The sequence below is a fragment of the Ornithodoros turicata genome, chromosome 4 (genome assembly GCF_037126465.1).
Source record: "Ornithodoros turicata isolate Travis chromosome 4, ASM3712646v1, whole genome shotgun sequence".
NCBI classification, from domain to species: Eukaryota; Metazoa; Arthropoda; class Arachnida; order Ixodida; family Argasidae; genus Ornithodoros; species Ornithodoros turicata.
Window position 1 is genome coordinate 61,910,816 of NC_088204.1, and position 12,460 is coordinate 61,923,275.

General features: G+C 46.1%; 1 protein-coding gene and 1 long non-coding RNA gene across 2 annotated transcripts; one reads left to right on the plus strand and one right to left on the minus strand.

The window, feature by feature from the left end:
- Window positions 1-6,036: 6,036 nt before the first annotated feature.
- Window positions 6,037-8,055, minus strand: LOC135393284 (TNF receptor-associated factor 5-like). The gene has a single exon (XM_064623757.1). The coding sequence runs from the start codon at window positions 7,938-7,940 to the stop codon at window positions 6,492-6,494; it is 1,449 nt and encodes a 482-aa protein (XP_064479827.1). The 5' UTR covers window positions 7,941-8,055; the 3' UTR covers window positions 6,037-6,491.
- A 2,291-nt stretch (window positions 8,056-10,346) lies between these two features.
- LOC135393285 (uncharacterized) lies at window positions 10,347-11,823 on the plus strand. The gene is made up of 3 exons (XR_010422568.1): window positions 10,347-10,474; window positions 10,537-10,865; window positions 10,935-11,823. It is a non-coding gene; the product is annotated as an uncharacterized LOC135393285 (long non-coding RNA).
- The last annotated feature ends 637 nt before the right edge of the window (window positions 11,824-12,460 follow it).

Sequence of the window (12,460 nt, forward strand, 5' to 3'; positions counted from 1 at the left end):
AGGGACAAATACATATAAAGCCTCAAGTGCCTAAGAAATTAATTATGAAAGGTTAGCCAGGTGTAGGACTCGAACACACATATTCTGGATTACCAGTCCAGCGCTCTACCAATTGAGCCAAGTTAACACACCTCCCCAGCTCGCTGGGGAGGTGTGTTAGCTTAGCAGAGCCCTGGACCGGTAATCCAGAAGATGTGTGTTCGAGTCCTGCACTTGGCTAACCTTTTCAGTGACTTCCATCTTTCATCTGAAGTTACAGCCTTGCAAACTGTTTTCAAAACAGTGGTGCTAAAAAAATTGGACCAATGACAGGTATCAAAATTTGTTTTGCTCTATCAAGGCAGAACAGTGTTCCATGGGAATGACAAATTGTGGACATTCCCAGACAGATGTATCACTTACTATGATAACCAGGTGTAAGTGAACCATTAGTGATGCTATGAAACGTTACCTGAAATAATTTGACATTCTATGTCCCTTACATGCGATAATACTGCCAACGATAAGAAGCATGACATTAAAAGCATAACGCTCACGTATGACCAGGTATTTTATTGCTGCTACATATTTCTTTGCGCTTCTGGGGTCTACTGACACCAGATTCTGTTTCTCACTTCTCAATTAGAAACTGCACAAATTTATTACGTCGTAGGTCTGCACAGGAAATGAGGTAGGTCTCAACCAGGGTAGGTCAATAACCCTTCTTTTGCGTCCTTCGTGGGTGCCGATGTGACCTTCTTGTCATTGTTGAAGATGAATAGAAAATATCGGGGATTTTCCAGGATTCTGCAGGCACGGTCCTCGCTCAAGCTTTCAAGTTTAGAGGATGAAGCAATGTTCCCGAACACACAGTAACGCATAACGCCGTTACGCGTTAGTTATTAAAAATGTAATGACGTTACGTTACTCATTACTTTTCGCCCAAATGTAATGCGTTACCATATTTCACTACTCGAATGTAACGCGTTACCGGCAACGCACTACTTTGTAACGCGTTACTCCCCACCTATGTGGCCAGTGAAGGACGGGGAATCGCATTTCACTGTCGTTTCGGAATTGATCTGTGGTCGATGCGACTGTCCCTTTAAGAGAATTCTAGCCGTGTTTACATGAATACGACACAAGCGTATCGAATCGAGTCGAAACCGGAGAGAAGACGATACGCCACCGTTTACATGAATGCACATCGAGCCCAGACCGGAGCTGGCGCCACGCCGTGTCATATCGGAAAGTTAGAGGCGCACTTCCGCAAATACTGCCGTTTCCGGTGTCCCGCTACCTTCGCACCGAACGCTGAAACGTCGAAAACGTAGCATCTACGCCCCATTTTCAAGCGTACTTCAGAATAAAATCTGCTCTACGGCTGCAAGCCCTGCTGCATCTGTTAGTGTAGACTAACCTACATATCCAAAACGGAGCGTGGCTGCGAACTCCCTAATATCATCATTTTGAGATCCCGACTAGGAGTAGCAGACGACGCAACTAGCCCGCAGCCGAACGCCGCTTCCCATAATCCTCTCTTCTTGCCTTGATGCGCATCGTCTGTTTACATGCACAGTCTGAATGCGCATCCACCGTCTCCATCCACCTCTGTTTAGCGAATTGAATACGATACGCTCTCCTAGCGAATTGACGCGTTTACATGGATGGATTCGATTCGACAACTGGATACGATACGCTAGTGTCGTATTCATGTAAACGCGGCTTCTGTAGTATTTTCCCCATGTGTATACTTCTCCTACTTCAAGGTGATAATACGGAATTAAAAAGAAATCACGCATTATGGAGTTTTAGCACATCGAATGCATTCGACGGAAAGGTCCAGGACGTACACTAACCCCTCCCCCCCCGGTCCCCCACTCCTTCCTGCTGTCCTCTCTTCATCTGTCCACGTCTGTACGCCGCTCATAACCACAGTTGCTTCGCGGCGCTAACGCGGAATAAAAAAAAAAGCGGCTAACAGCTGCCGCTAGAAATCGCAACGCCTTCCGTGGTCGTCTGTTTTCATGTACTACTTTTTATTTATTTTTTCTACGTTCTGTCCGCCACGATAAATCTTCGTTGCGTCTCATGCGTTGTACGCTACTGCGTTTATGTAGTCCGGAAACCACTGAAACAAGACAGTTTTAGTCACGGGCGTAGCCAGAAGGTGTGTTCCTCTACCCCCCCCCCCCCCCCTCCCGAAATGGTACCTTTGGTAACGCATGAGGAAGAGAGAAACGGGGAAAATCCTCTTCACTTATTGGCCTCTATGCTTATCACAGGGTTTCTGGCCCTAATTGTTCATGATGTGCTGCACCAATATGATACCGCAGTAGCACAGGGACATGGTATCATATTCCAGTGGATTCCTGGTCACTGCGGCATAGCAGGTAACGAGACTGCGGATGCTGCTGCGCGCCGAGCACTTCAACAAGGTCACGTACAAACAAACGCCATTTATTTCACCATAGGGGACGCAAAGAGAATGATACGTGAACTGAGACAACAAATGTGCAACTCTTCTTGGCTGACAGGATCTGCTGGATCTTCGCTGTTGTACAGGGTCGACCCCGAGCTATACGCTTCCAGGTACCTCCGCCGTTTCCTCGGCGAGCAGCGTGTCTCCTGCACAGGCTCCGGCTCAATGTCCCGTACAGCGGTCGGTTGCTCTACAAACTGGCCAAGTCCCCATCTCCAAACTGCAGTGAGTGCGGTGTTGTCGAGGGCACAGAGCACATCCTCCTCAGGTGCTCCAAGTATGCCGACAGTCGCAGGACACTAGAAATAAGTCTGGCTCGCCTGGACTCCCGGCCATTTGACCTTGTAAAGCTCCTGGGTCCTCAGCCATTCAATCACCAAGCGGCTGCATTGAAAGCGCTTCTACGTTTCCTCGAAGAAACTCATCTGATTGACATTTTGCGAGACTTTCTGGTCCCTCGTTTGTGTCAAGTGTTCCCACTAGTTCGGGATGTTTGTCTCCCAGCCCCCAACTACTGGGTTTTCTCATTCTTTTTGTTGATGTCTCTATTTCTTTTTATTTATTTCGACAAACTGCGGCTAAGTGATCTGGGGAAGCCAGTCTGACTTTGTCGAGACTTAAATCCCTATTTTTTTTTCTTTTTCTATCACATCATATCACATCACATCACATGTAAAGTCCCGATAGATATTTTTCTGGCTACACGTTTCCTCGAAGAAACTCATCTGATTGACATTTTGTGAGACTTTCTGGTCCCTCATTTGTGTCAAGTGTTCCCACTAGTTCGGGATGTTTGTCTCCCAGCCCCCAACTACTGGGTTTTCTCATTCTTTTTGTTGATGTCTCTATTTCTTTTTATTTATTTCGACAAACTGCGGCTAAGTGATCTGGGGAAGCCAGTCTGACTTTGTCGAGACTTAAATTCCAATTTTTTTCTTTTTCTATCACATCATATCACATCACATCACATGTAAAGTCCCGATAGATATTTTTCTGGCTACACGTTTCCTCGAAGAAACTCATCTGATTGACATTTTGTGAGACTTTCTGGTCCCTCATTTGTGTCAAGTGTTCCCACTAGTTCGGGATGTTTGTCTCCCAGCCCCCAACTACTGGGTTTTCTCATTCTTTTTGTTGATGTCTCTATTTCTTTTTATTTATTTCGACAAACTGCGGCTAAGTGATCTGGGGAAGCCAGTCTGACTTTGTCGAGACTTAAATTCCAATTTTTTTCTTTTTCTATCACATCACATCACATGTAAAGTCCCGATAGATATTTTTCTGGCTACGCCGCTGGTATTAGTAGACCCTTGATAACGCAACTTTCGAATGTGCACCGCCGTGCCACGACGAGGTCGTCCGTAATTTTCGGTAAGCTGACGACACCGCCGTCTTCAAGCCGGCGCACCGAGGACCGCTTCGCACCTGTTTTCGGACGCGCAAAACGCGCATTGCAGCCCTCTCGCGAAGTCGCATTTGCCGCTTGTTGTTTAGTGTTGTTGTTAGTATACCTTATCAAAGCACGCAGTACATGTTTTCCCGCAAAGGGGACCAAACCCCCTAACGTAGGTCCACAGCCCGCAGCAAATAATACAAAAATAATTATATACTCGAAAGGAGAGAGAACAGGAGTGCAAACAAATAGCACCGGAAGAGGAAAAGCCAATGACAGTGCAGCCCATTAATCAGCACATAAGTACAACAGTCAACCGACGTTTAAAATCTCCTGGAGATGCTGCACTCAACATAATGTCACGATAATTATAAAAAAAAGAAAAAAAAAAGGAATTAAAAAACTCAAACGTTGCCGCCCATAATCCGTCCTACATTTAGGAATAATAAATTGATGAGAATGACGGACTAAGTAAGCGGGATGCTGTTCTACTAAACCAAAAGTATGATGAAAATTGTCCATGTGGTACTTCGATTCCACAAATATTTTAAAAGTAGTTTACGTTTATAAGTGGTTATAGTGTTAAAAATACCATATGTAACCGTAATTGGCAATGTACAGTGTGGGGAAAAAGAGGACGAAGAAGTTGGGAGGTTGGAAGACGACGAGGAAGTTAGTGACAGGTGGTAAAAAGGGAGGACGACGAACGGACCTCAACGCAGTGTGGACGTGGAAGCACACGGTAACGGACCTCAAGACGGTGGACCTGGAAGCGCGCAGGAACAGACTGTAGCATGTGAGTCATTAAAGCAGCGGTAGTTAAGTATATCTTGTAGTTGCATTTGTGGCTCGCTTTCCAGGGAGTCGAATGAACGGGCTTTGCCCCCGAGAGTGGGAATAGGCTCCCACAACAGATACATCAAAGGGAAGACAGCCTATAGCACGCAAGGACTTATTCTGCATTCGCTGCAAAATAGCTAGATTTGTTTCAGTGGTCGGTCCCCAGACCAGCATACGATAATAAAAACGTGAATAAATTATAGAATAATAAGACATAATTTTTGCCTTCACTGGAAGAATGTTTTTAGCCCTACTTAAAGGGGCCGTAAACAGGTACAAAAGGTGCACATTTCTTTGTGTTATATTATTGGATCTTAGTCAGTGAAAACTCCTTGCAATTACTAACGCTTAAAAACAAAAGGCACTTGCATACGGATGAAATATTCACTGCACTGCACTGCATTCTCTGCAACTTTACGTCATTTTGACGTAGCGCTTTCCCCACCAATTACGATTGAGTGTTCAACGTATGATTTTATTTCAAATGCGAAATTGGACTAGATGAACGTGAATTCTCTTCTATTCGAAATCTAAACAGTTACAGCCTCAAACTGAGAAAGAAATGTGTTTAATTTAGGTATCATACGCGCACTACGTTTTCTGGGTAGTAGCACGCAGCACACCACCTGCGCGAATGAATATCCGGGACTACAGTTCCAGAATCTTGGGTAGGTGCGCGATGGAACATCTTCGTCATCTTCGAATGGTTCCGACAACTGGGCTGCCGTACTTTGGTTTGATCCACGCGGCATCGCGTCACCAGCTCGCGTGGTACAGTGGATAGCGTGCTGGCCATGTCACGTCGTGACTGGGAGGAACCCGGGTTCGAATCGCGTCATGTGATAGCAGCCCAGCTGTTGACGTTTGCGCCAGCCGGAGATGTTGAAGATGTCATGACGTTGAATTTCGGAACCATGGAGCGCAAAACGTCGTTTCACACAAACAAACTGAGCGCTCCGACTCACAGCTGATACCGAAGTGTGTTTATTGGCTGGTAATTTGAAACGTCATGAGCGCAGCTGGGCCGCCCGATTGGACGGCAAAACGCTACGTAGCCATATGACGTATGCGTTGTGGAGAGAGGCTCGCTGGTTACTCATCTTTGAAAGCAGTTGTACGGGTCAATGAGCTGGCACGAGCCGAACGAAATGTATATTTGGGTATTATGAGCTGCGTTCTTTCATGGGGTATCATTATTTCAGAAATGTTTGGTGGCCTGTTTACGGCCCCTTTAAGACACCAACAGCCCTAGCGATCTCAGACCTTAAATGACAAACATGAGGTAATGACACGGAAATTATTTATATTTAAAGGCACGACGTGAATGAAGATTATGATTTGTGTGACGATGCACGACGTAAATACATCTCGCTCATGCAGATATTCGCCGCTTTGCAGCCTTGTACGGCGAACAATTATAACAAAACAACGGCCAGCAACGGCAAGCTATCTCCCCCGCCTAAATAATAAAAAAAATAAAGAAATCATAAAATAAATAAAACAATAAATAATAAAAATAATAAATAAATAAATAAAATATCTTTAAGATGTGCGTGAAGTGCGAACAAGGTGAACCTCTCAAGTATTGTTGTGCGCTTCCCCTTGATGAATTCGACCAATCGGAGTGCTTTCCGAGGTCTCCCAAGATTCTATAAAGTAATGAACCAGCTTTAACAGCAACCATGTTATTCGGAATATATGAACATATCAATTTACAGCGAAAATTGTTATAGTAAGCACTGTAACGACGGCAGAATATGTCGCGGCGGAACATTCGTGGAAACAAGGAAGTCCCAACTAATAAACCTGTTGGAGAATTCTTACACCAAGAGTGATTGAGTCATTATGAACAAAGCCGTTGTTCACTGCATCTTGCAGTTTGCAAAGTTGACGTGCGCCAAAACCCACGTTGGCAGCTCCTACTGGCTTAATGAAGCAATCGCCGTACTTATCTACACTTTTTAGGACGTCAACGTCATACTCAATACTCTTTGTGTCATCAGTTGGGTGGACCAACATTACGGCATAAGGCAGTGTAAAGGGCCATTTCAAGCACGAGTCCTTCGAGCTTTGACAAATACACAGAAAAGCACCGATGTATAATACCCCGTCATAAGTCCTGATATCTACTCGCAGTTTAGCAGAGTAGCCAAACAAGTGGAACACATCAGAGGTCCGCGTTACTTGCTTCTCAGCCAACGATTCCTTTTCAATATCGGCAAAGCGCTCAATGTGATAATAGGCAACATTGTTCACCAAACGCGTAACTGATTGCAGCTCACGTAACATTTCTTCAGCAGAGCGAAGCTTCTTGCAACTTTCAAGCACAACTTTCATGGTCCCCTTAACATCATTCGCAGCGTCTTTAACCTCGGATGCACTTTGATCAGGTGAGCCCCGCAGAGCTCTAGAACGACATCTACCTTCTTCGTCGATGTCAGCCTCATCGCCGTTTTCCCCTACGGTCGACGTATGACTAATAACCTCTGCTGAGGTTACTGCACCCGCTGAAATGATCTCTGACAACACGCGTTTCCCGGTGTCTACACACTTCGTGAGTTCCTCCAGCTGATGTATCATGTCACCTGATATTTGCTCCTGTTGGTCAAGAAGTCTACTTAATGCTTGTCCATTCGCGGATATGCCTTGCTTTGCACCGTCGATGTTAACAACGTGAACGTTGAGCTGTGTTTCAATCGTACACAATCTCTCCATGACAGTATCCAATGCAACGTCCATCTTCCTCTCAATGTCGAAAATATTTCCGTTGGTGCTGACTTGGCTGTCGTTGCCCGTGGAACTCGCAGCCTGACATTGCTGCTCAGTGTAATGATGTATGATGTCATCGCGTAAGATGGTAGCATGGCACCTGTTACATGTTGCAACGTGGAAAGCACAATTCTTCAAGAAATGGGTCTTCACTTCGTCTAGAATCCCAACAAAGTCGCATCCGTGACTAGAGTTGCAACAGTGCATCTTCTGTTTCTTGAGGTGGCTTGGTTTGAAGGTAAGTGTTTGCACTTCATCTTCTTCAACCGTACCGCCATCCAAGGGACAGGCTCGGTTGCCTTGCAGGAGTGCCTTGTAACAGTGGCTGCACAAAGCGTGGGAACATTCCAGGAAGAACGTCTCTGTAGGAACCACGTGACATAAAGAACACGACCGGACCGAAGGGAGGTCAACAAATTCAACAGGACGCCAATCTATTGCGTCCGAAAATCCACTCATGTACTCGTACTTTGGCATGCTGTAAGTTGAGGCTACCACCGTGAGAGTTGCGGTCGAAGTTAAGCCCACGCTATGCGAAACAGGATACACAGCTGCTCCAGACAACGCGCGATAGCGTTCTGAGAGAGCTCTGCGCGATACGATGCGGGTAAAACGATAATGTCGACACCCGGTTGAGAGATTACGTGCGCAGTGTGCGTATCTCTTGTCTGATCGTGTACTCTGACGAACGTGCGTGAGCGATAATGATGACGGAGAGAAAGATGATGAAAATTGTACATGCTACACAACATGCATTGAAATAACATTACATGCATTACATAAATATGCAACTAAATGGTAGTCTCACAAAAAAGTGTAACGGGGTGTTCTTGATTTGTTAGAAATTCGCGAAATTATTTTTCCTTAAGCCTATGGGGCGCTCCGCGCCAAAGGTCATGTTTTGTCCCTCCAATGCCCGGTCGCGTATTTCCAAACCCGCTCCTGTCGACGCCTACTCCCGCCCACTGTTTGTCGACGGAGCGTGTTACTGGACGGCTAAGTGAAAAGTAAATGATAGATCTGTTTAGCTCTCTTTGGATGACGATAAGCAATGTACAAGTTCTTCGAACATTTATGTGCCTTGCTTTTGAGACCACGGATAGTCAACGTTTTCAGTGAAAGTGACGTTGTGCTGCTGCTTCGTGTCTCCGGTTTGCGATGGCATGAATGCCCACTGTCGTTCAAATTATTTTGAAAAATAAAGTGCGAAGAGTGAAAAACCGAATATAGGCAAAAGCTTTGTTGTATGTAAGCACCTTCGATGGAGTGTAGCAGCATAAGAAATAGTGCTTGCCAATCCCGTCGTAACGTTCTTTACTGCGATTCCGTGAAGCTCTGCTCTGCTCTGTGAAACTGTTTACGAGGAACGTTGGAATTAAATTATTAAATAAATAAACCGTCGTCGAAGTATGCCATGGTCATGGCGTATCTGCAAAAACAGCAAGACGTACTGCATGTACATAGTGCATGCACAAAAGACGACACTTCTGTGTGTGTGGATACCTGTGCGTCCTACCTTTTCGGGTTCGGGGGAGGTGTGATTCGGGTTGTATTTTCCGACTTATAATTCACTGTGAAATGGAGTTCTGCCAATACATTAAGATGATGTCGTTTTCTTTCTGCTTATACTTTTTTACTGATACTGGTTGGCCTCTTTCATGTTGACATAAAAAGTCATGTACACTAGTTATAGGTGGAGACACTGCATTATCTTTAAGTAACTAAATGTTTTGAACAACTGTACGGAGAACTACAACAAAGAATCTACTGTGCTTTTCTCCTGATCAGTTTTTTTAATTCAGTATTCTGACTGCAAGCAGGCAATTGTGGCAATGAACAGGAGAAACAGCATGCATAATATGCACAAACATAGGCATGTTGAAATACAGCAAGTGTACCAAAATAGCAACAGAATAAAACAAAATGAATGGCTATCAACAAAGACAAAAACCATAGGAAGAGGCAACATTTCCTTGAGATTGAGGAACACACAATACGAAGAGGACAACACAAGACTATACCGGGTGTTTCACGAAGGTCCCCCGGCTGAATAATTTGTAAAGAGGTATCGCTATTGGAACTTTCTTTTTGGTAAAGGTACTTGGGACATCAGACATGAACTGAGAGCGACTCATTTGCATACGCTCATTAGTTAAATAAACATCCTAATTTTTAAATTTTACTTTGCATGCTTTCGGAACCACTGTTTTACGTATCGGGACCATAGCTGGGCGGCCTCACTCATGAGGACCCTCATGAGGACCGCTCACCCTCACCTCACGACGATGAAGTGAGGGTGAGTGAGGCCAGACCACGGTGAATGTTCCTCATGAGGACAGTCGTGAGGCATTGTCCCTCATCAGGCCCACCGTGAGGGCCCTCATGAGGTCAGTCGTCGTGAGGCCATCAATACGTGAGGGTAAATGTATTCCGTGAAGAGCCTCTAAGATGAGGTCGTGAGACCCTGTGTGAGGAACACCACGGATGAGGCCATGAGACCTTTCGTGAGGAACCTCACGGATGAGGCCATGAGGCCTTTCGTGGGGGACCTCACGAATGAAGCCATGAGGCCTTTCGTGAGGGGCTTTATGGATGAGGTCATGGATCCATACGTGAAGAGCCTCACCGATGAAGGGGGAGCCAACGTATCTCCTCGCTTGGAGAAAGTGTGGCGGAGATGACGTCACTCTGCGCGATGGGCCAATGGAAATAGGTGACCGGTAAAATGAGACGGTAGTGACGTCAGATGTGGAGAACCCCCATGCTGCTTTGCGGTTCCGGTTCTGATCTTAGCGGAATCCAACATAAGCGAACGCTTTCGTTGTGTGCCGCAATGGTTGATTTTTCTATGTTTCAGTGCTCCAATTTCACAGAAAAGGGCTTTCACGTTTCTCTGGTACCTTGGAACCCAAGCGGACAGCTACAGTGGGCTGTGGCAACAAACAGAAATGACGAGAATGCTTTGGATGCCGCCCGTCGTGCGAGATGTGTGAAGAGTACTTTTGTTACTGGTAACACCGCATTGTCTGCTCCTCGTTTGTGGAAATATACTATATGGAGTTACATTTTGCAGGCTCCCCTTTAAATGAACTTTCTCACGTTGACTAAAGTGTTTCACTACACGATCATGAAACTACGGGCAAAGCTGGCACAGTGAGTGTCGTGTTACGGCGCCTATTTCGACATGAAATCCCTTTGCTTTCTTTTATTGGGGTTTAGTTGCGGGTATCACTTGTAGCAGGTATCAACGGTATGAAGACTGAAAAGCGAAGAATGTTGTACCTACACAGGACACCCGCACAGAGTACGAGCAATGGGTTGCGGCCACCGTCGCCGTCGGCTCTGATATCGGAAGAACACGCGATTGTGCAAGTGTAGCAGTGATCCAAAAGTATGGTACAGGTAAGGCCTAACTCAGACTTTAGCCTCTAGCTCCATCCTTTGCACTGTCTTGTATTCTGATCATTGCAGCTGAACCAGCAATATGGCATCAGAAAACACCCTTCTCAAGGAGCTGCAACAAAACTCATCCCTGGAAAGCAAACTCTCTGGTTGTAATGACATTGGCAGAATGGAAGAGAAGTTTCTTTTTCCTGCGGGTGGAGGGAAAAGAAATTTCTCTCCCTTGCCCTCTCCTCCCATTTACTCTCCTCAGGTGTGGCAAATTCAATTTTTCTTCTGCTCCTGACCACCGTCGTTGCAGTCCTGCCACCTCCTTGAAGGACGTTTCCCTTCCAGCTGATCATGTTCCTGATGAAGCTGCGGCTTACCACTGTGCCAACAGACCAACACATTGGCAGATTCCTGCCCTTGATTAACTAATGCCTTCTAGTGTGTGTTGGGCAAGGTTTCACAACAGCTCTAATATGTGTACTAGAGTGAGGTCAGCAGTGACATCAGGCATCATGTGTGAAAAATCAAAGGTTCCCACTTTAATAGAATGTCAATGAACAAGTTTACAATTGGCTGTCTCCATCGTCGTCAGCACGATTGCACATTCTACGAGGGGCGTTCAAGTCAAACCGGGACTTTTCATTTTTCGCAAAAGTAAAATGAACTTACAGGCGAGAAATTAGTTTTATTTTTCAACGTAATCTCCAGCTGCACTAATGCACTTGTCCCAGCGTTTCACGAGGGCTTGGATGCCAGCAGCGTAGAAATCCTTACCGGCGCGTAGCAGCCATGATCGGACCGCCTTCCTGACCTCGTCGTCGCAGCTGAAGTGGCGGCTCCCAAGGAACGTCTTCAGTGGCCCGAAGAGATGGAAATCGCTGGGAGCGAGGTCTGGACTGTAAGGGGGACGTAGCAGCAACTCCCAGCCAAGTTCCTGTAAGGTGCGTGTCGTGAGATGCGCGGTATGCGGGCGTGCATTGTCCTGTAGGACGAGGACTCCTTTGGTGATGAGGCCCGGCCGCTTTTGCGTCAGCGCCTTATGCAGATCCCTGAGAACCTGTCAGTAATATGCACTATTGATCGCACTATATGCACTATTGATATCGAGACATGTTATCCGTCGGTCCTTGAGGATCAGGCGCTCCGCAAGTTGGATGTTCTCAGGAACTCTGACACTGGGCTCTGAGCCGCCCCGGCCGGGATCACCCAGCACTGATGTACAGGCGTCTCGGAACCGTTTGCACCACTCAAACGCATTGCCGCGGCTAAGTGTATCGTGGCCATACTGAGCCTGAAGTGTTCTGTGAATTTCAGATGACTTTACGCCTTCGTGCACGAGAAAATTCATGACAATTCGCTGTTCGAAGTGCGCGCTCACCTCGTTGTCGGCCATCTTGTCCAGCACGTGTCTTCTGTTTTGCACAAACTGTGGACCACCACGTGGTGAATTCGGAGGCCTGTCGCGTGTGAAAATGACGAAAAAGAAGTAGCGCGAGCCATTTGTACACTCAGGAGACAGAAAGTCGCGGTTTGACTTGAACACCCCTCGTACAAACCGTTGTGGTATTAAAATGTTCAATTTGTGTTCTTCGTTATCCATTTAG